The sequence below is a fragment of the Myotis daubentonii genome, chromosome 10 (assembly GCF_963259705.1).
Source record: "Myotis daubentonii chromosome 10, mMyoDau2.1, whole genome shotgun sequence".
Classification (NCBI taxonomy): domain Eukaryota; kingdom Metazoa; phylum Chordata; class Mammalia; order Chiroptera; family Vespertilionidae; genus Myotis; species Myotis daubentonii.
In genome coordinates, this window is record NC_081849.1 from 45090001 (window position 1) to 45112263 (window position 22263).

At 36.3% G+C, this 22263-nt stretch overlaps 1 protein-coding gene across 1 annotated transcript in view; it reads left to right on the forward strand.

Annotated features, from left to right (window-relative positions):
• The window catches only part of ZNF804B (zinc finger protein 804B), a 396079-nt gene that overhangs the window by 304103 nt on the left and 69713 nt on the right, over positions 1 to 22263 (forward strand). Inside the window, exon 2 of the mRNA XM_059712235.1 lies at positions 11418 to 11561. Coding sequence (XP_059568218.1) covers positions 11418 to 11561 — 144 coding nt within the window. The remainder of the gene's footprint in view (positions 1 to 11417; positions 11562 to 22263) is intronic.

The following is a 22263-nucleotide window of genomic DNA, read 5'->3' on the forward strand; positions in this document are numbered from 1 at the left end:
TATCCCATGACAAATGGTTTCCCATTGAGGAACACTGATCTGGTTTTGGTCAGTCCCAGAGAATGTCAACTTTTAAAATTATTCAATTGTACTTTGATCATTCAAGGAGAACTCAGACTTTGTATAAAGACACTGACACAAGAGGCAGTAAGCTCAAGAGAGATGTTCTGGGAATAAATCACACCAAATATACTGAGAAACAACATAGGATCATAATTCCAATTTTAGCTACTGGTCAGAAATAATACCTTCCATAATGGCTGCACCAGTCTGCATTCCCACCAGCACTAATCAGAAAGAATGTATGCACCTTTATGTTCATATCAGCACAAATTATAATAGCTAAGATCTGGAAATAGCCCATCAATAGATGGTTGGAAAAAAGAAAAGCTGTGGTACATTTACACCAGGGAATACTATGCAGCAGTAAAAAAGGATATCTTACCCTTTCATACAGCATGGAGGGGCCTGGAGAATATTATGCTAAGGGAAATAAGCCATTCAGAGAAAGACAAATATCACATGATCTCACTCATATGTAGAATCTAATGAACAAAATAAACTGATGAACAAAATAGATCCAGAGACACAGAAGCATGGAACAGATGGTCGAATCTCAGAGGGAAGGCGGGGGTGGGAATAGATCAGCCAGAGAACTTGTGTGCATATATACATAACTCATGGACACAGACAATAGTGTGGTGAAGACCTGGGGTGGGGGAGGGGACGGGCTAGAAGGGGTCAATGTGGAGAGAGGGAAGGGGGGATATATGTAAAATGCTTTCAACAATAAAGATTTTTTTAAATACCTTCTGTAATAGAAGAGAAAATGGGGACTAAGAATCATGTCCTCTCTAAAATTTGTAATAGTACAAATATAATCTGTACTATTCTCATCACTAAATGTAGGTTCATTCATTCTCAGCAGTACTTTATGTCACATTCTTAAACTCAAGAATTAAAGAGCCCTTCAAGTTTCATGCATTTTTATATGTACAAGTGAAATCTAAAACTATTAATTTAGACTATAGAATTCTATTTTAATAGATATATTCTGCTTAGGTGTTCTGCTTAGGCATTTTACAGAGAAGCATGGCCATTTCCCTTCTCTGAATACACACAGCACTTTAAATCTCTACCATATAATCAGACATTCCTTTTTCTTGTCACTTTCAATTTGTGAATTAATTTGATCCCTGTAGGTAGTCTGAGAGTCTCTTGGGAACAGGAATTGTGTGTTACATTATCTTGCACAGCATAGTAATACAGTGAATAGTCCCAACATTCATAACACAACAAAATCCCTGTCCTACACTAAATACCTTCAAGGGAAGCATAACAAAGTTGTTTGTAAGTGAAATATCTTAAGTATGTATTCTTTTATTTTTTTCTTTTTACCCTTTTCATCTAAGATATCCCTCCAATATCCTAAAAGAAGGTAGCTTGCTCCTTTCTAAAGCTAGTCTGTAGTCCTGGCTAAATTCAGCGCTCAATCCACTACAACTACCTGAAACTAACAGTCTATGGACTCATAAAGCTCTAAATGCTTTTTTTAAAAAAAAAAAGCTTAAGGGAATAAAAGGAAGAGGGAATCCTCTATGAAGTGTGATTCTGTCTCCTCCTATAAGAGATAGTTTGAAATGGAAACTTTTCTATTTCTAGCATTCCAAGAGTATGAACATACTTTGCAATTGTGTTGTTAAAGAGATGTTGATGATATGGCTTAAGAAATAATATTTATATATCAGTGTAAAGTCTCTAAATATTCATTTATACATCTTGAGTTTCAGAGACACAAAATTCTAGACTCTTGGATTGCACCCCTTTCCCAAATGAGAAAATAGAATGAATGTTCTGCCATTGGTCCCAAAGGTCGGAGCCTATAACTTGAGTTCTCATCCCAGATTTGCTACCTATCCTACATTAACCTTGGGAAACCAAAGAACTGCATTTTTATTTTAATTTGGCAAAGAATTTCTGGGTTCCCTTCAAATGACATGCTTGTATTATGAGTCTAACTTTCTATTCCACTTCTTATGCAATGGACGCATAACTTCTGTTTGACTGTAGCAGACTCTCTTTTCAGACTAGTTACACACACACACACACACACACACACACACAATTAGAGCACAGCTACACACACACACACAATTAGAGCACAGCTATATGGCTTGAGTTGGTACTAGTGTTAACAATATATAAGGATTGTTTAACTGCTTAAGCAGCTGTGAATATCTGTTTCAACTGTTGACTGCTGCCCACAATCTGGGTGCACGCACTATTGATACTATGATTATGAAACATATTTATTTTAGCCCCGGTTTCCAGCTAATCGGGCTTTTTTCTGACTTCAACTGACAAGGTATTTGTTTGTTTGTTTTTTTGTGAGGACATGCTTATTTTATATTTGAGAGAGAGGGGGATAAAGAGAGAGAGAGAGAGAGAGAGAGAGAGAGATTAATGTGAGAGAGAAATATCAATCCGTTGCCTCCTTCACGTGACCTGACCAGGGATAGAACCCACGAGGTGGAACCCACAAGGTAGGCATGTGCGCTGATTGTGAATCAGACCTGCAGCCTTTCTATGTTTGGGATGACACTCTAACCAATTGAGTCACAGTGGCCAGGGTGACCGACAAGTATTTTTAATTTGTTTTCAAAAATCAAGTATGTATACAGGAAAACTGATATACAGACTTCCTTTTATATGCTTTCTGAAGTTATAAAAGTTTTGCAAAGTTGTGTGAGAATAACAATAGGCAAAATATAAGTAACAAATGATTCTTGAACATTGTATGACAATTGAGCTAAGCTTTCCTTACATCATTTCATGATTTTGAAATGAACATAGTGCACAATTGTGAATCCCTTTTTCTCAAAGTAAACTACCATTTTAATAGATGTGCTTTACTTTGACACATTTCCCAGCTTGAAGTTAATATCTCAAGACTTGGGACACAGTGTTTCTGTATAGCATATATTTTTTACAATTGCTGGTTTTCTTTAAATTTGAAAGTAAATTACTTGTTAGAATTTCAACAGATAGAAGCCTGGAGCAACAGCCGGTTTGAAGTAATGAAGTGCCTTTGTGAGCACAATCACTTTTTAAACATCTCTGGTTATGGAGCAAGTGAACCAAATGTAGCAGACTTTTCATCAGACACGATACAGACATTCAGGAGAACAGAGCAAATTCCCTTAGAATTCTGGCATTTATCTGCTTTGCGTCTCCTGCTTCAACAGCAAAGCCATTGGATTTATGCTATTTTAACACATCACTTCAGGAGTCTCCAGACTGATCTTAGCACATGTAGAATGTAAACATGATTCTTGAAATATACAGACTAATACCAGGACTATCTGAGAAGGCTGAAGAATGAGAATTTACCTGACAATCGCTTGAATATATGAAGGTAAAATACTTGCGGTCAATTACGAAGAAAAGTGAGCAATTTTTAGTCCAGCATCTCTTCCTGTCCATTTCTCCCCTAAGCTGTTACAAATGCTGAATTAAAAGAAAAAGATTTGTAATTGAGCAGATGTCAATAACAACTTTCTAGAAAACCTAGTTACCTGACATTTTTCATTGATTTCTCTTACATTAGAAAATGAAATGTCAGATATTATTAATTGCATTTTTACAATAAATAGTTACAGCAAGAATAATGGCTAAATGAAAGTACTTCTTGTCTAATGCACAATGGGTGTATTCATTTAAATGTACTCAATTTAGATGAATGCAACACATCTATATTCATTACAGCTACACATATCTGTGAGATGAATTGATGGGCTGGTAATTACTACCTTTATAAATGAGACAGAATTATCAGTCAGGAGAAAGAACCCACTTTTAATCATGTTTTACATCCCACACAATAGACACATTTCAAAATCTTTCTTTCAAATATAGAGATTTTACCCTTCAATTTTCAGTGGATCTAGTGATTGCAAATATCTGAGCATTACATAACATCGGTAAGATTAGTCTCATACCATACATTGTTTTTCTTCAAGTTCAACAAAGGTAGAACTATTAAAATGTGATTTAGTTGAAACTTTTACTTTCTAAATAAATAATAGACTATTTTAAGAGCACTTTTGGGTTTATAGAAAAATTAGACAGGAAATACAGAAGTTCCATGTATTCTTCCCAATTCTTGTGCATAGCTTCCCTTTTTATTAACATTTTGATACATTATTATTAGCTAAAGTCTGTAGTTTACATAAAGGTTCATGCTTTGAGTTGTACAGGTATATGTATGTATAGTTGTGCATACAGATTTGAGGCTTTCCAATTATCTCCCCTTCGATGGAATAAATAACCAAGTAAAAAGTTAGATTTCAAATGTATTCATTCCTTCACTCATTGCATTTATTGATTCCTGCTTTCATTAATGGGTATATGCTGGGCATGAACTCTACGCCAAGGACTACAATTTAACGGATTCAACTATTTCCCTGACCCTGGGACAATTTACATAGATTTTCAAGCCTTGCTCAAGGATATCGTTTTGCTTTACTGGTGAGGGCTGGGATGTTCTCTATGAGAGATGGGCTAATACTAAATTGTGTCCAGCAAAGTTCATTTGTTTATGTATATTTTTTACTGTTTCATTGTTTGTTAAAGAAGAACTCTGAAAACAAATCCATGACCTTTATAAACTTGTGTAACTCAGCATGTATATCTGATCAATAAGCAATATGGAAATTATAACTTCCTCTATTCTCTTTCGTGCCGGAGAAGCGTAATTAAGCAATATTACGATAGCTACTGCGGTGATTATCTTAGCATGCACCTGGGAATGCCTTCTATACTTTCTAAAGTGTTTTTATGGTAGAAGAGCTGTATATTAATTTATGCTGAGGAAGCTAAATTTGGTGGCATGGAATGATGATGAAAGTGGTTCTAATGGAAATGCATGTGTTTTCAAAAATAATCTCTGTTCCAATGAAGCCAAATAGAAAACTTCTCCAAAATAAGCAGATATACAAGCAAACTTTAAATATTTAATTGTTGCTTCATGAACAGAAATGTAGTCATCATTTTGGCACCTTGCCATTCATTTGTTTTTCTTTTCAAATTAGAAATGATGTTGAGCTCTCTCCAAAGAATTCCACCTAGAGACAAGTTCACGTATTGAATGTGGTTGTATTTATCTTCTCACCTGGACAATTTGAATGGATCATTAATAAGAGGGGGAAAGCTCCTTTTCAACTCAAGGGAGTGCTGACATCACACCTACCTAGCCATTGGTACAAAGGCCTAACTTTGGTCATGGCTTATTCCAAGTCCAGGAAACCAAACTTGATTGTCAATGAATTGTAAGGAAGATGATAGATTATGGTGAAATGGTAAGAGTATTGTAAAACAAAAAACTCTATTCTGATTGTAAATCTGTGTGCTGTTGCCACACTCCATTATTTTAAGATTTTTCAAGAAACTCCCTAGACTTCAGAAGATACATTTTTGTTTAAAAAAAATGATTGTTCTAAAAATCTAACAGCTCCATGATATGTCTTAACACTGCCAGGGTAGGCCAAGCTATCTTTTATGTGGTGGGAAAGGCATTCTCTGCTTTTTTATTCATTAATGTTATTTATTCAACAAATATCTACTAAGTTTTTCCTAAATAACAAGTATCCTGCTAGATGCTATAGAATGCAAAAATCCTTCTTTCAATAAAAGAAGCCATATTTTTAGGGAAATCAATATTAGTAATATTAACATTAATTACACACCTAAGATGCTCTATTGACTATGTATAGAATTTGCAGTCTAAAAGTTAAAAAAAAATTGTGACAAAAACATCCGAAAACTCTAGTGATATAAACCAAATTTGAAGTTTACTTACAGGGATTTTGCTTTTATATGAGATGGTGACCGAAGATGATAAGGGCCCCTCTCACTTGCTCAAATTTTCATTTGAAAATGACAATTGAATTGTAGACTCATGGGAGAATGGCATTAGTTTAAATAATTTTCTAGTATCACACACACACATATGCTGCTTTTTACTATGATCTTATTTTATACTCACAACAAACCTGCAAGCTACTCATTATTTCCCATAATTCATACTGAGGTAACTGAAACCTCGAGAGTTTACAACTTCTATATGATAAAGGCTGTTATTTGGGCTATGTAGTCTTCAAAGACTAATTATTTTTCCGATCACAAAAATAAAATGAATAAATGAATAAAACCTTCTAAAAGGAGTTTTTCCTTTCCTAATCTCTTCTAGAGATAACAGGAAAACAATGGAGACCAAAAGAGTTCTCCTATTCAGCCACAGCCACTTGATCAATGGAGATGAGGGAAAATGCTCTCGCTCAGGCAGGATTTTATTTGGAGCCAATGTATTAAAACAGGTCAGAGAACATTAGAATTCTTAAAGCAATCTCTTACACATAACAGTGAAAGGTCAAATGTGAGTTTTCAGGCAAAGAATATGAATTCAGTCCTCAAAGCTCTGAGCTGGTATTACCATCAAGGAGATATGAAGAACAGCAATTGATTTTCTCTCTTCCTTTTTAAGAATCAGGGCACATATTCATAACCAGTAGAAACAAGACTACTACCTTGTATTTTCCTAGTGCACATCTCTCAGCTCCAAGAGCTTTGTAGATTTTTAAAATTATAATTATTCCTCTACCATTCTCTGGGAGTTGGGGTTCTGTATCATCCTAACTCTACATAAAAGTTAGCAGAGGCAGCTCAGAATTATGTGGTGTCTGGGTGAAGCCTAAGTAATTGGGGCAGCTGTGAGCATGGTGATTAATACCTCTGAAGTCAGGCAGATCTGACTCCCAGTCCAGTCTCTGCTCTTCAACATCAATTGTGTTTCCAAATCTGTTGGTACCTTATCTTCTATATCTTTATATGGGATAATAATAAATAATGCATCATAAGGTTAGTGGGAGTATTAAGGGAGTTAAGATGTATGAAATGCTTAGCTGATTTCTGTATTATAATGAGAGCTCAGTTGGTATAAGTGTGTAAGTATCGTTACAATAATAAAAATAATTTGATAGTAAACATCTATTTCTAAATAAACATGTTAATCTAGTCAGAATACTTGACACTTTACAGATGCACCTCTTGTGTGTATGAATGTAAAATTCTTGGTGTGAAAAAGTACATTTTCTCTCCTTGCACTCAAAATATTAATTATGAAAAGTAATTAATGACTACAGAATTCTTACTGAAGCGCAACATAAAAGGCCCACTGGCAATACCTAATGTTTTTAAATGACTTATTAAAACAACAGTCATGTTCAATTTATAATTCAATTTCAACCTTTTAATGAATCATTGAGGATGATTAATAAGAAGTTTTATATTATAAATGCTATTTTTTCTGTTAAGATTCCTCTTCTTCATAGGCAAAATGTGAGAAGAAAAATTTGAATAATTTTCAAATGAGCAAATCAATGATGATAATATTTTGTATGTCTGCTGTATTATAGTGAATCATTGATTTTTTTCTTATTTTTAAATTTACTGATATTTTACTCCTTTTATATTTACTCCATATCTCTAAATATATTTAAAGATTATGTAATAACTTAAGAAAGCAAATTTCACCTTCATTTGCCTTCAATTTTATTTGTCCAGTAAAAGTATCCTGTTATTAAATAAAAAGGCAAGAAATTCTGAGTGCTTAACTGTATCTGATGCTATGAATAAAAGAAACAGAGAGTGGGAAACACATTGATTTTTCTTCCAATAATTTTAAATTATTTTACTTTGTTTTATTTTTGTGGTAACACTGGCTTGTAACATTATATAAGTTTCAGGTATAAAACATTATAATTTGACATATGTGTGTTACACTACATCTAACTCACCAACTAGAATCTAGTTTCCAGCTATCACCACACAATTGACTACCTTTACTCATTTTGCCCGTCCCCCCAACCCCACTTCCCTTATCATAACCAATGATCTGTTGTTTGCCTCTATGAGTTTTTTGTTTTTTTGTTCAGCTGTGGGGGTTTTTTTTGTGGAGTATAAAAAAACAAGTATTCTTGACTAGTATGAACTAGGTAAACTCTATAGGAACAAAGTTATCACTCTATCACAATTTACAGTGCTTACCTCTTTACATGTAATTATCCAATGCTAGACTTTAAATTCTGAGGTAAAGACCCAGAAAGAAATTGATATTCAGAAATTGCTCAACAAGAGATTCTTGAATATATGGCTGCTTACTGGTTAGTCGGACGAGTGTATGGTTAAATGGATAAATGAATGGTTGGGAGGATGAGGCAGCATCATACAATGGAAATCATGGCCTGCTTTACCATTGACCTGATTTTCTACGTCATGTTATTACTAACTTCATTTTCCCTTTTTGCTAAATGATAGCTTTAGACTATACGATACCTCTTCTACTGCAACCTTACCCTCCAGCCTTCTGTTACTTAGAGCTGATTCAATTTAGCTCCATCTCCATAGACAGTTGATTTCATGCCTACCTCATACTGAATAGTATCATGGGCCTTAGTTTTCAGGTTTTGACAAAGATTTCTAAGGAATCATTTATTTATTTTCCAATTTGATTCCTCTAACCCTACCCAACTCTTGACATGTATTCTCCGCTGCCTGATATTTCTACCCACAGGTCCCAGCTTCCCCATTTCTTATCCCCAGCGCTGTTGGCTCTATGCTCTTCTGGTTTAGACAGATACATTAGATTGTTAACTCTATGTTTTGCTAATGGCATTTGTTCCCCACCTGTGCACTCTTGCTCTCTTCATAAGGGAAATGGGATATGCCCTGGGAATGTTCTTATTCCTGCCAAGAAAAATTAAGCAAGAAATGAGGGATGTAATTTAGTCTGATTACTTTGCAAAATGTGAACATTCAGATGAGATGGTATACAACTAAATATTGGTATAACTCTCTTATAATTATAACATTTTCCATTGAAATGCATGTAATGTCATAATTAAAGTTTGTTTTAGAAATAAAAGATGTTTAGATGAAGATACCAAGAGTAACTGAAGAAGCCTCACTCCTGGCCATTGAGCTATTGTCATAAAATCCTCTACATAATAGGATTAATAATAGGAAAATCCACTTTAATCACAGATTAAATTCTCAGTTATGACTCCTGCCCCACACCCTGTTAATAAAGCTGAGGCATGTTTAAGCGCTGAGGTAGAGTTGCTTAATATCTAAGGCACACTGGCAGTTTTCTAAGGCTGTTGTCATAAACTAAGAACTATGGGTAAACCAAAGTAGTTCCTCATTCCAATCCAGTCCTTGAAATTATAATAAGAAAGGGCATTTAAAAAAACCCTTGTGAGAAATAATGGTATCCCTTGGTTCTAAGCCTACAACATCAAGATATTTAGCTCTACTTCAATGCTACAATCCTGCCTCAATTCTCAACAGCGACTACACTAGCAGGCTATTGTCCCGGTTCTTTGAGTAACTGGGTTTAAATCCTGAAATTAGAGTCAATGTTATCAGTGGATACATCCTGTCCAATAGCTTTTATCCCCCACCCCCATTAGCTCAAATTTAACCAAATTCGTACTTTGACTGTTTTACATAGGCAATCCAAATATTTGATCTAGCTTTGTTGTTTATTAATGGCATACATGTCCTTCCTGCTCTTTACTATATGTGTTCGCCTCTTATATTTGGACTTGAATTATTATTTTCCCATGTCACAATTAAGTTCTCCATCACTTCACCCAACCCTATGAGAAACTGCCTAAATTTTTGTGCTTGCTTTCTTGTCTGGCCAGTGATGCTCCTATGATTTAGGTTCATGGCCTGATTTCTTTCTGTACAGGGTTAGTCATTTTGGAGAAACAAAGCTAAAAACCATCCTTTATTTTGCTCATCCATTTTTTATACTTTTTGTTTCATTTTGTTTCCTCTATGGGTCAGACATTCCTTTATGGCACGGGATAATAGAGAACTTGCGGAATGGTATGAGACCTAAATATGTAAGCCACCATTATCCATTGATTTACATAATGCATATTAAATAAGCATCTATTCTGGGCTAGACAATATGTTCACATTGTGGACACAATAATGAATAAAACAGTACCTGCCATCAAAGGATTTATGAGAGCAATAGGCATGAAAACAGATCATTTGCTATTATATGGTATGTCTAGTCATTGAATTAAAAAGGGTAATATGGGAGCATGAATTGATACAAAATAACACTAATGATACAGGAAGGAGCTTGTGTGGTGTAATAAGGGGATTGGCTGTAAAGGGAGATGGTAAAGCTCAGGTATTTATACCATGGGAAATAAGGATAGATTATTTTAATTCGAATTCCTCTCTCCACTTACTTACTCAGTGATCACCAGTGTGTAATCTCTAAGTGTTGGTTGATTCATCTGTAAAGTGTAGATTTGGATAAAACTTACAGGGTTTTTGTGAGGAATAAATGTGATAATTCACATACTTAGCCTAATACCTGGTGCATAGTTTATGCTCAATAAATATCCATCACTACTATTTTATAAGCAATGAGAAAATTCAAAAGGATTTTAAGCAGGGGGATGATGAGGTCAAAGCCCTGTTTGCAATAAAGCGTAGTCAAAATAGTAAGGGTAAGAGTCTTAAAAATGTGATAAACCCATTAGTGATGTCTGTCAGGAACTAACTAAGGCTTGTGGAAGAAGCTTAGGCTTGAGTTAGAGATTATGCACAAATAAGGCTGTAGCTATAGTGAGAATGGAGGTCACCAAGGGCTAAAGATGAAATGGTGTGCCACACGAAAATGTAAGGGGTAATATGTAGAAAAGAAATGTCTGTGAAGGAGATGAGTGGGAATGATCAGAGATGTGCTTGGTAATAAGTACCATCATGGAGACTTTCTCCTGGAAAAGTCATGGAGAGGCTCCCCAGGGGGGCAGAGATGGGTATCGGGAAAGGAGTACACGCTCATTACTTTAACAAGGTCGGAAAAGCAGTATGTACAGTGAGAACAGCAAGTCCCAAAGGTGAGGCTGAAATACATGACACATAAGGGAATGATATAACACAATGTAATTAATGTCCCAATAAAAGATTGTAACAGAGAGGCCTTGTAGTGTTTGAGAGGGGTCACCGAGTAGGTGGAAGAAACGGTGCTGATTATTCCAAGTAGGTGAGTCAGCAGAAGCGTGAGCTGGAAACAGGTGGCAAGAAGGGGATGAGTAATGACCAGGATTCAGCTGAGGGCTCCTTTGGGCTAGTTCATTATATGTTTATTGATAACTTAGGGATAAGGCTGAACTGAAAGTTACTTCTCCATTGCCATGAATTTCCAAACGACAATGAGCCTAACTATAGTATGTCAGTCACAGTAAAATAAAATACCAACTTGAATGATATGATATCTGGTTATGTTATTAGAGAGAAATACAACCAACACTTTTTCTTTTTTCTTTTAGGATTTTCCAGAGAAGGAGAAGTCCACCACAAAGGCCCTGGAGGATGTAAAGGCAAACTTTTACTGTGAATTATGTGACAAGCAGTATCACAAACACCAGGAATTTGATAATCATATTAATTCTTATGATCATGCTCATAAGCAGGTAAGCAAGAGTGAGAGAAATCCTTCATATTCCTGGATTTATTCCTTCAGAACAGAATGTACCCACTTGACCTTGTTTGTTATTGTCTAAGAAGCTGAGGTGAAACCGTTTTATATCTTTCTTTTTTCGGAAACGTTGTGTTTTCTGTTTAAATATTAGTGAAATATGTTTTCCTAGAAGTAGCATAAAACCATAGGTGAACTTAGAGATGATCTAAAGTAGACTGGCATTTATTCTAGAATTATGTATAGCAGGAAACCAGAACCCAACATAATAATGTCATATTCAAAAGCACCTAGCTAGTGATAGAACTACAACACTTATGAGCAGCATGCGACAGAATCTGTTATATTCTTTCAGGAGTTCCAAGGTGTAGGTTTACAGAATAGTAGTCTTTGGGGGGGAAAAAACATTCTGAAGAAAAGGTTACATTTTCCCAAGAATACTCTATTAGAAGAGTCAAAAAGGTTGTTTTATAAATGAATCATTGCAAAGAACCAAAAACTCAGGCAAAGCTGAGTGTCAATGACAGATGGAAACATTTTCTTTTTCTTAGTGTGTATGTATGTGTGTGTGCACACCTGAGTGTGTGCAGTAGTGTAGATCTTATATATGTCTGCTAATATTCTCTGTTTTAATCTGTCTGTGAAAGAGGCAGCTATTGTCTCCATCCTGTTAGATTTTATCTTTGCTGCATGAGGTATGGGAATATTGGCATTTATGAATTAGGAGTGTTAAATAGGACCATTAAGAAAGAAAGTCCACATGGCCAAAGGATTATTGCTAACAGTTGTGAGAAGATGCACACTCCTGATATCAAATGGACCAGATATTGGAATATGTGAGTAAGTTTTATATAATCTAGACATAAAATATTTATTCACAGTGACCAACAATAAATAACTAGGCTAAGATCACTAATACTTATTGAGTGTATATCAAATGTATGGCCTTGGGAGATGGAAGATAGTTTCTGTCTTTAAAGATATGGCATGTATATGCAATTGACTGTATTTCAGTGAAAAGAGCAAGAACAATGGGATAAATTATTTTAGAATTGTGATTTCCAAATTTTAATGTGTATCACAATTACTTTGGAGCTTGTTAATAATCCAGATTCCTAGATTCTCAGATACTCTAATTCAATAGCTCTGAGATATGACCCAGGGGCAAGCATTTTAAAATAATATAAAATGGAAATTTTCAAACATATAAAAATAAACTATGTAGCTACCATCCAACTCCAATAATAATAAGTTTTCTTTCATTTTTATCACCACCACTCAGCCTCCTTCACCTCCAACCACCAGGCACTATTTTGAAGCAAATTCTAGGCATCATATCTTTTCATCTGAAAGTATTTCAATATATATAACTAGAGGCCCGCTACACAAAAATTTGTGCACTCGGGCGGGAGGGGGATCCCTCAGCCCGGCCTGTGCCCTCTCGCAGTCTGGGACACCTCGGGAGATAACGCCCTGCTGGCTTAGGCCTGCTCTCAGGTGGCAGATGGCAGGCCCAATCCCTAGGTGCAGCCCCTGGTCAGGCTCAGAGCAGGGCCTATTGGGGAGTTGGGGCACTGCCCCCTGTCATGCACAGAGCAGGGCGATCGGGAGGTTGTGATGCCACCCTTAGTCACGCTCAGGGTAGGGCCAATTTGGGGGTTGGGGCACCGCCCCCTGTCACACTCAAGGCAGGGTTGATGGGGAGGTTGCGGCGCCACCCCCTGTCACGCACAGAGCAGGGCCAATCAGGGGGTTGGAGCACTGCCCCCATCACTCACAGAGCAGGGCCCATCAGGGGGTTGGGGCGCCGCCACTCTCACACTCAGGGCAGGGCCGATGGGGAGGTTATGGCTCTACCCCATCACACACAGAGCAGGGCCCGTGGGGGGGGGGGAGTTGGAGCGCCACACCCTGTCACACACAAAGCCGCAGGGCAATCAGGGGGTTGGGGAGCTCCCCCCTACCTATCAGATACAGAGCAGGGCTGATCAGGGGGTTGGGGCGCCTTCCCCTGTCACAAACAGAGTAGAGTGCATAGGGAGGTGTTGGCCCCACCCGCTGTCACACACAGAGCTGCGGGGTGATCAGGGGGTTTGTGCGTTGCCCCCTGTCATGCTGATCCTGGTGCCGGGAGGCCTCGCGGCTCCACTGATCCCAGTGCTAGGAGGCATATTACCCTTTTACTATATAGGGTAGAGGCCTGGTGCACGGGTGGGTCCTGGCTGGTTTGCCCTGAAGGGTGTCCTGGATCAGGGTGGGGGTCCCCACTGGGGTGCCTGGCCAGTCTGCGTGAGGGGCTGAGGGCTGTTTTCAGGCCGACTGAAGCTCCCAACCGCTCCTTTTTTTCTTTTTTCTTTTTTATTCTGGGCCAGCTTTAGCTTTGCGGCTTGGCTCCAGCTCTTAGGCCTCCACTGCTGAAAGTAGGTTTCTGGCCTTTGCTTACAATGTTGCAATCCTGCTGTCTGAAGCCGGGGACTAAAGCAGGTTTCTGGGGCTTTGTTTAGCTTCTATATTTGTTACATAGCTGTGTAGAGTTGCAGCTCAGAGGCCTGCAGTGGCAGGCGGGGAATGTTGGAGTCCTCCGTCACTTAAGCAAGCAAGCCTCATGTTAGTTTCAAGCTGCCTGGCTGCCGGCCACCATCTTGGCTGGCAGTTAATTTGCATATTGCCCTGATTAGCCAATGGGAAGGGTAGAGGTCGTATGCCAATTACCATGTTTCTCTTTTATTAGATAGGATAATACTTAAACAACCTAGTCATTATCATATATGAAAATGAACAGTAATCTTTTTATATCAGTTAGGGTCTTATTTTCTTTGTTGTCTCATAAATGACATATGAATTTGGGTCAGTTGAAATCAGGATCCAAAAATATCTACACTTTGGATTGACATGTCTTTAAGTTTCTTTTAGTAAACAGTTGACCCTTGAACAATATTGGTTTGAACTGAGCAGTTCCAATTATATGCAGGCTTAAAAAAATAAATACACTAGAGAATTCTTTGGAGATTTGTAACAATTTGAAAAAATATTACAAATGACCCATGTAGCCTAGAAATATCAGAAAAATTAAGAGAAAGATATGTCATGAATCTATAAAATATATGTAGATACCTATCTATTTTATCATTTACTACCATAAAATGGGTATAAATCAATTATAAAAAGTTAAAAGTTATCAAAACTTATGCACAAAACATAGACCCATCCATGGAGTAATTCATAGTTAAGAGAATGTAAGAAATGAAAAGATACAGTATTAAAACATAACTGCAAAAATATAACTATAGTACATACGGTGTACTGGTATAATAATTTTGTAGCCACCTCCTGATGCTATTGTGGTAGACACATGTGTCTCCAGTATGTGCTTAAATCGCCTTATGACATTAGTCATCTCTGCGTGAGTAATTCTCCCCGGTAAATGGTGTACATAGTAAGAAGGTATCTCTTGCGGTTCTCCCATATTTTTCATCATGTTTAGTGCAATGCTGTAACACCAGAGGACCTATGCCAAGTGCCTCTAATGGTTCTGAAAATACTCCCAAGAAGCAGAGAAAAGTCTTGATGTTGCAATATTTTTTTTTAATTTCTTGGTATGTAACATAGGTTGAGGTCTGCAGCTGCTGTTGTCCACCATTTCAAGATAAATGAACCCAGCATAAGGACAACTGTAAAAATGGAAAATTGATTAAGCCATCACAGCAACTATGCCAGCAGGTGTGACCTTGCACTTTTTTCAAAATACCTTTTTATCTCATATTAAAAATTCAGTTTTTATATGGGTGCAGGATTGCTTTAAGCAAAGCATATGTATAGACTCAAATATGATTAGAAAAAAACAAAGTTATTATATGACAACTTAAAGCAAAAGGAAGGTTAAAGGTTCTAAATCTGGAGAACTTCATGTCAGCAAACAATGGTTTGATAATTTTGGAAAGAGGGTTGGCTTTAAAAATGTCAAGATAACAAGAAAATCAGCTTCTGCCAACCAAGAGGAAGCTGATGAGTTCCCAGATGAAATTAAGAAAATCATTGATGAAAAGGATATTCTCCTGACCAGGGGTTTAATGCAGATGAAAGTTCCCTATTCTGTAAAAAACAAAACAAAACAAAAATGCCACGTAGGACATTTATCAGTAAGGGAGAGAAGGAAGCACCAGGATTAAGGCAGGAGGGAAGAGGCTAAGTCTACCTTTTGTGTAAATGCAGCCGGGTTTATGACCAGTATTGCCCTTATCTATAAGGCTGCTAACCCATGAGCCTTAAAGGGAAAAGATTGAACACCAGCTGTCAGTCTTTGGTTGTACAACAAGGAGGCCTGGACAATGAGAATCCTTTATCTGGATTGGTTCCATCAATGCCTTATCCCAAAGTCAGAAATTACCTTGCCAGTAAGTGACTGCGTTTGAAGTTACTGGATATTGGACAAGCTCCTGGCCACCCAGAACCCCAGGAGTGCAACCCCAAAAGGTCAAAGTGGTGGTGTGAGGAAGAAGAAGGTAAACGGTGGCAGAAGGAGACTTGATTTTGGGAGGTGAACACATAATACAAAATACAGATGATGTATTATAGAATTATATACTTAACACCTAGACAATTTTATTAACCAATGTGACCCCGATACATTCAACAAAAGTTAAAACAAAATAAACAATATTGCTGTCCCATGAGCTCTTCCTTAATCACTTATTTCTCTAAATTCCCACAGTGATTTTAGTGTGTGTGTGTGTGTGTGTGTGTGTGTGTGTGTGTGTATGTGTGTAATCTTTAGGATACTCTTTATACAGTATCATGTCTTCTGCCAACAATGACAGTTTTACTTCTTTCTTTCCAATTTGGATGCCTATAACATGGGCAAATTTGCTCCATAAATTCAGGGAGCCCATAATCTAACTGAGGAGAGACACATACGTTAATATATCTTTAAAATATGTTGATTTTCCTGTCCTAGATATTGTATACCTAGGATACTAAGAGAGCATACAAAAGTGATTTTAAAAAGAAGAGATGACAAGTGAACTGGACTTCTTAAAGAATAAATAGAAGTTAACCATGTCATCAAGAAAGATAGGTCCTATATGGTAGAAAACCTGTAACCAAGCCTTGGGGGCCGTTAGAAAGCATGATCCATTTAGATAGAAACTGCAAAAGATTCACTGTGGACACTAAAGTCACCATCACTTTCTTGGTGAGCTCTTTAAGATAACTTTGAAACTGCTCCTCATTCCTCTCATTCTTATTTTGCAATAGGTCTTGCTTTCGTTATTTATTTTGCATTCTCTTTTATCATTTCTATTTAATCTCATTCTTGAACATTTGCATGGGCCTTCTGACTGGATTTCCTGCTTCCAGTATTTCTTTTGCTCCAAACCAACCTTTTTATTTATGGCCGCAGTAACCTTCCCCAATGACCCTATTTATATGATCACTCCCCTACTTGGAAATCTTCAATGGGTAGTGATTGAGTTTTTAAGGAGTCAGAACATAGTCTGATTCTTGCTTCCATGTCCAGATTTATCTCCTGCAACTCCAGAGTTTCCCAAAAGATGCCTTATGCTTTCCCACCTGCTCATCTTGGCTCATAATTCTCTCTCTGTCTGGGTTGACCTCCCATCTTGTGGCTGTATTTCAACATATGCTTCTGTATATTTAATGCATAGGTTGGTAACATATCTAGATATTAAAAGATCTGAGATCTCATGGTAAGCTGATTTAGCAGTATTTTCCAAAGTTCCTTTGATCAAAACTTATTAATTAATGTTGTGCTGATTTTTGTACATGCTGCCCACTTTGGAAGATATTGAAATAATTAAATTTGTTGTAGACTTGGTAATAGTGCTTCCTTGGATAGTATTGAAATATTTCTGTCTAAAGATTTATTTTGGCACTAAATATTTTGAAAATTACCTGAATTTTAAGTGGAGCTGAGTGTACAATTTCCCTTTTAAATGAAATCAGTTTCATTTAAAAGGGAAATTTTCTTTACAGAAGAAGAAAATATGCACTGAAGTCAAACATGAAAAAGTCTTTTGTTTTTCAAATTCCAAAGCTAAATATATCTATCGGGTTCTTGCTTCAGTAAGGGCTCTTCTTGATTGTGATGATTATTATAATGATGATAGGAGAGATTGGCCGAGAGTATTTTTGGCCTGAATAATGTGAACAGTTCCCTTAATTTTATTTTCCATGTGGATTCAGACAAAATATCTGGCCTCTTCTGTTGAACTTCTAACAATATGGTCTTTCTGGAATACTCAGAAGTGAATCCAAAATCATATGGAGTTAATGCTGTTACTCATTAATAGAACAGCTTAGATTAGAACTAGAAACAATGCATTCTGAATTTTTCTTTCTACTTTCCTTCCCAAATTTGTAATTACTCAGGATCCTTCAGTTTAATAAGTTTTTTGTAAAGCCTTTATAAATTTTGTCTCTAAATATCAGTATCATGTAATAATATTTTATTATAAAGATTATATTTTTCATATATTTATTATAATTGAGAAAAATAAGTCATGTTTAATTTAATTAATTTATTTATTTTTAAAATCTTTATTGTTGAAAGTATTACATATGTCCCCTCTCCCTTGCATTGAACTCTTCTAGCCAGCTTCCACAACATCCAACCCCCCTGCCCAAGGCCTTCACCACCCTATTGTCTGTGTCCATGAGTTATGATGGATTATGCATATATGCATACAAGTTTCTTGGTTTATCTCTTATCACCCACCCACCCTCCCCTACCTCTCCTCTGAGGTTCCACAGTCTGTTCCATGATTCTATGTCTCTGGATCTATTTTGTTCTTCAGTTTATTTTGTTCATTGAATGCGATAATGTGATACTTAATTTTAAAGAATGAAGTAAAACTGTCTGAGATTGTACCTCTAATTAATTCCATTAGATATTTAGTGTTTTTAAATAATTTGATAAAAAATTTAAAATATTTTTCTCATGTATTGTTTGCAGAGAAAAATAGTTTATCAGCAGCCAGCTGATTTTTTTTTTATTCTTAAATAAGGAGAAAATGAATTTTTAGCTTTGACAACCCCATTCCATGTGTAACTTAGATTTTTGGAAATAATTCAATTGTTTTAGCTATCACCTTGAACTTCATATAATTCCTGGTAACTGCTGAGCATTAATATTAAAGCAATTTGAATAGGTATTCAAATGTTAATAACTTGGATAGAGACAACCCTGTAATGATTAATATGGCTAACATGTCAGTAGCAAGTAATTCCTTGTGAGATGACCTACAAGTCATAACCCCTTTCTCAAGACTGTTAGCTGCACAAAATAGCAGACATATGTCGTAGCTATATCTTTACAAACACAGCTCCTAGGGCAATGTAGACTAAGGAGAAAATAAACAAATGTGACTACATCAAAATAAAAAGCTTCTGCACAGCAAAAGAAACCATCAACAAAACAATAAGAAAGCCCACTGCATGGGAAAACATATTTGCCAATGATATTTCTGAGAAGGGTTTAATCTCCAAAATTTACAGGGAACTCATACAACTTAACAAAAGGAAGATAAACGATACAATAAAAAAATGGGCAAAGGATCTAAATAGACACTTTTCAAAAGTGGACATACAGAAGGCCAAGAGACATATGAAAACATGCTCAAAGTCACTAATCATCAAAGAGATGCAAATCAAAACAACAATGAGATACCATCTCACACCTGTCAGAATGACTATCATCAACAAATCAACAAATGACAAGTGCTGGCGAAGATGTCGAGAAAAAGGAACCCTAGTGCACTGCTGGTGGGAGTGCAGACTGGTGCATCCACTGTAGAAGACAGTATGGAGTTTCCTCAAAAAGTTAAAAATGGAACTCCCATTTGACCCGGTAATCCCACTTCTAGGAATATATCCTAAGAAACCAGAAACACCAATCAGAAAGGATATATGCACCCCTATGTTCATAGCAGCACAATTCACCATAGCTAAGATTTGGAAACAGCCTAAGTGCCCACCAGCCAATGAGTGGATTAAAAAACTTTGGTACAACTACACAATGGGATACTATGCTACTCTAAAAAAAGAAGGAACTTTTACCATTTGCAACAGCATGGATGGAACTGAAGAGCATTATGCTAAGCAAAATAAGCCAGTAGGAGAAAGATATATATTACATGATCTCACTCATATGTGGGATATAATAATCAACATAATTTGATGAACAAGAATAGATCCAGAGACAAATGGTAGGGGGGTGGGGGTGGGGGAGAGGGGGATCTTAGAGAGCAACCAAAGAACTTGTATGCATGCATATTAGCATAACCAATGGACTGGTGAGGGCTTGCCTGGGGTGGGAATGGTTGGGGGAGGGTTCAACTGGGGGAAAAGGAGATACATGTAAAACTTTAGACAATAATAATAAAAAAAAGCTGTTAGCTGCAAAAAGGTAATACTAGAACAAAAAATACACATTCTTACTGGCAGCAGAAGTCTCTTCTGCCCCAGAGACATTCTGGCTCATCTCAATTTAGAAAAAAACAAATGAGCTGATTCCCCATACAATTAACCCATAAAAATATTTGCAATAACAAAAACAAAACCACTTGCAGATCCTCCACTTGTGAAGCTTAATCCTCCTACTCTTTGTTTGCTTCACAATGGGATTTGTTTTCACTCAGGAGGAGCACTGCACTTGTCAAGCCTGGATTTGAGCTCCAACTGATTCACTCTTAAAATATTGTTTTAGATTCTCCAATCTCTTTCTGCTCAGAATAAAATAACAAAACAGAAATATGTTTGCCATCTTGTCTCCAAGAGGAAAAGATGCCCAAAACTCCTAAATGAATTAAACCCAATTACCTCTTGCTTTGCTCCTACAATTTGGTTTGTATTTTCTCCATATACTGTCGAAATTGGCCCAATAATATATTCGGCATATGTTTAAGTTAGTAGTCCTCTTAATGTGACAACAACACTTCAAAGTCCAGTTGATTTGTAAGATCAAGATTGAAGAAATATGGACAGGAGTATCTGAAATGAACCGTAATTGTTGGTAAAATAAAATAATATTTATCTCCTGTGGTGTTTTACATTCTATAAACCCAGCTTTCTGGTATATATACAAGATGTAGCAAAAATAGGTTTACAGTTGTGAGTACAGGAAACACAGTTTATTTTTGTGTTTATTTATTAATTATTATTTATTTATTATTTATTAATTATTGTGTTATTTTCCACAATATTTTCTACAATTGGCATGTCACTCTGTCCTACATCAGTATATTCACCCATCATTGATTAATCACCTTTTCCCCAGTTTTACTGAAAAATAATTGGCATACATCACCCTGTAAGTTTAAGGCATATAACATGGTGGTTTGATTTACATATCTTATGAAATGATTACCACAATAGGTTCATCTATCATCCATCATCTCATATAGATAGAATATAGAAAATATTTCTCCTTATGGTGAGAACTCTTAGAATTTACTCTTAACAACATTCCTATATATCATATAGCAGTATTAACTATAGTCATCATATCAGCTCATCTTCACCTTGGGAGTCTGCATAGCCTTATCTGTTATTTGGATATCTTTTCTCCCTCCCTTCATCCCTTCTTTTTTCCTTTCTTCTTTTCTTCATTACTTTCCCCCTTCCTTCCTTTTTTCTTTATTCGTGGGCCAATGCCTCTTACATTTCTCAGTAAAATAGCATCAATGTTACCTTCCTCAGAGTGTTGTGAAACATTAAAAAAATGCATGAGAAACCCTAACCCAGTGCCTAGAATATAGTACGTACTCAGTAGAGCTGATAGAGGCATATTTCACAAGGGAGGCTAGAGGGCCATTTCTCAAGAATATTTTGTGAGGGATTCTTTCATCAAATGGGGGGCTAAACTGAAGGATCTCTAACATATCTTTATCTCTGAAATTATGATTATATAAACTTGTAGTCAATTATAACTTTCTCATTAAATTTCATTTTAGTCCTAGACTAGGAAGTGAGACAAAAACAAATGCTGTTAGTGATAGGTCCCTAGAGCCTTACCATCTCATTGGGCTTTTACTTTCTGAACACAACTTAACAAATTCGCTTTGATGTATGTCACATGTCAGATACCATGAAAAACTACACAGTAGAGTCTTGGCTCTTTAGCATGTATATGCTTGTAGCCTTTGTAAATCCATTCGTTTACTTTGCCTAGCCTATTTTTTAGGTTTTCTAATTTACAGTCTAACTTTTTGATAATATTTCAGCATATTATGACAGCTCCATGCTGAATGTATTGTGCATGAAATTAATCTTACAATGTTTAATATCAGCTTCTATTATCCCATTGTTCAAGATTTACAAATGGCTATATTCTTCTTATCTAGTAAGTACTATTATCTGCTGCATATCTGGCACTAGATGAGCTCCTCTATGGAACAATATGTATTAACTGCTGGTAATTTAAGTAATAACTTTGTCTATTATAGTCAAATAGCCAAAATATTGCAGACTTGTAGGTTGCGACTGAGCTCACTGCCCACACTAGTTAATGATAAGTCAGAGGTTAGAAAACGGAGTAGTATTTAATGAGTAAATCAGTTTTAATTTAGTAGTTCTCTCCTATTTTCATAGAATTCTTCAATTCATATATAGCATTTGTTCAATAATTTACTCCTTAAGTTATTTGTTTAAAAATCATTTGTTCTAGGTACTGTGTATTCTCT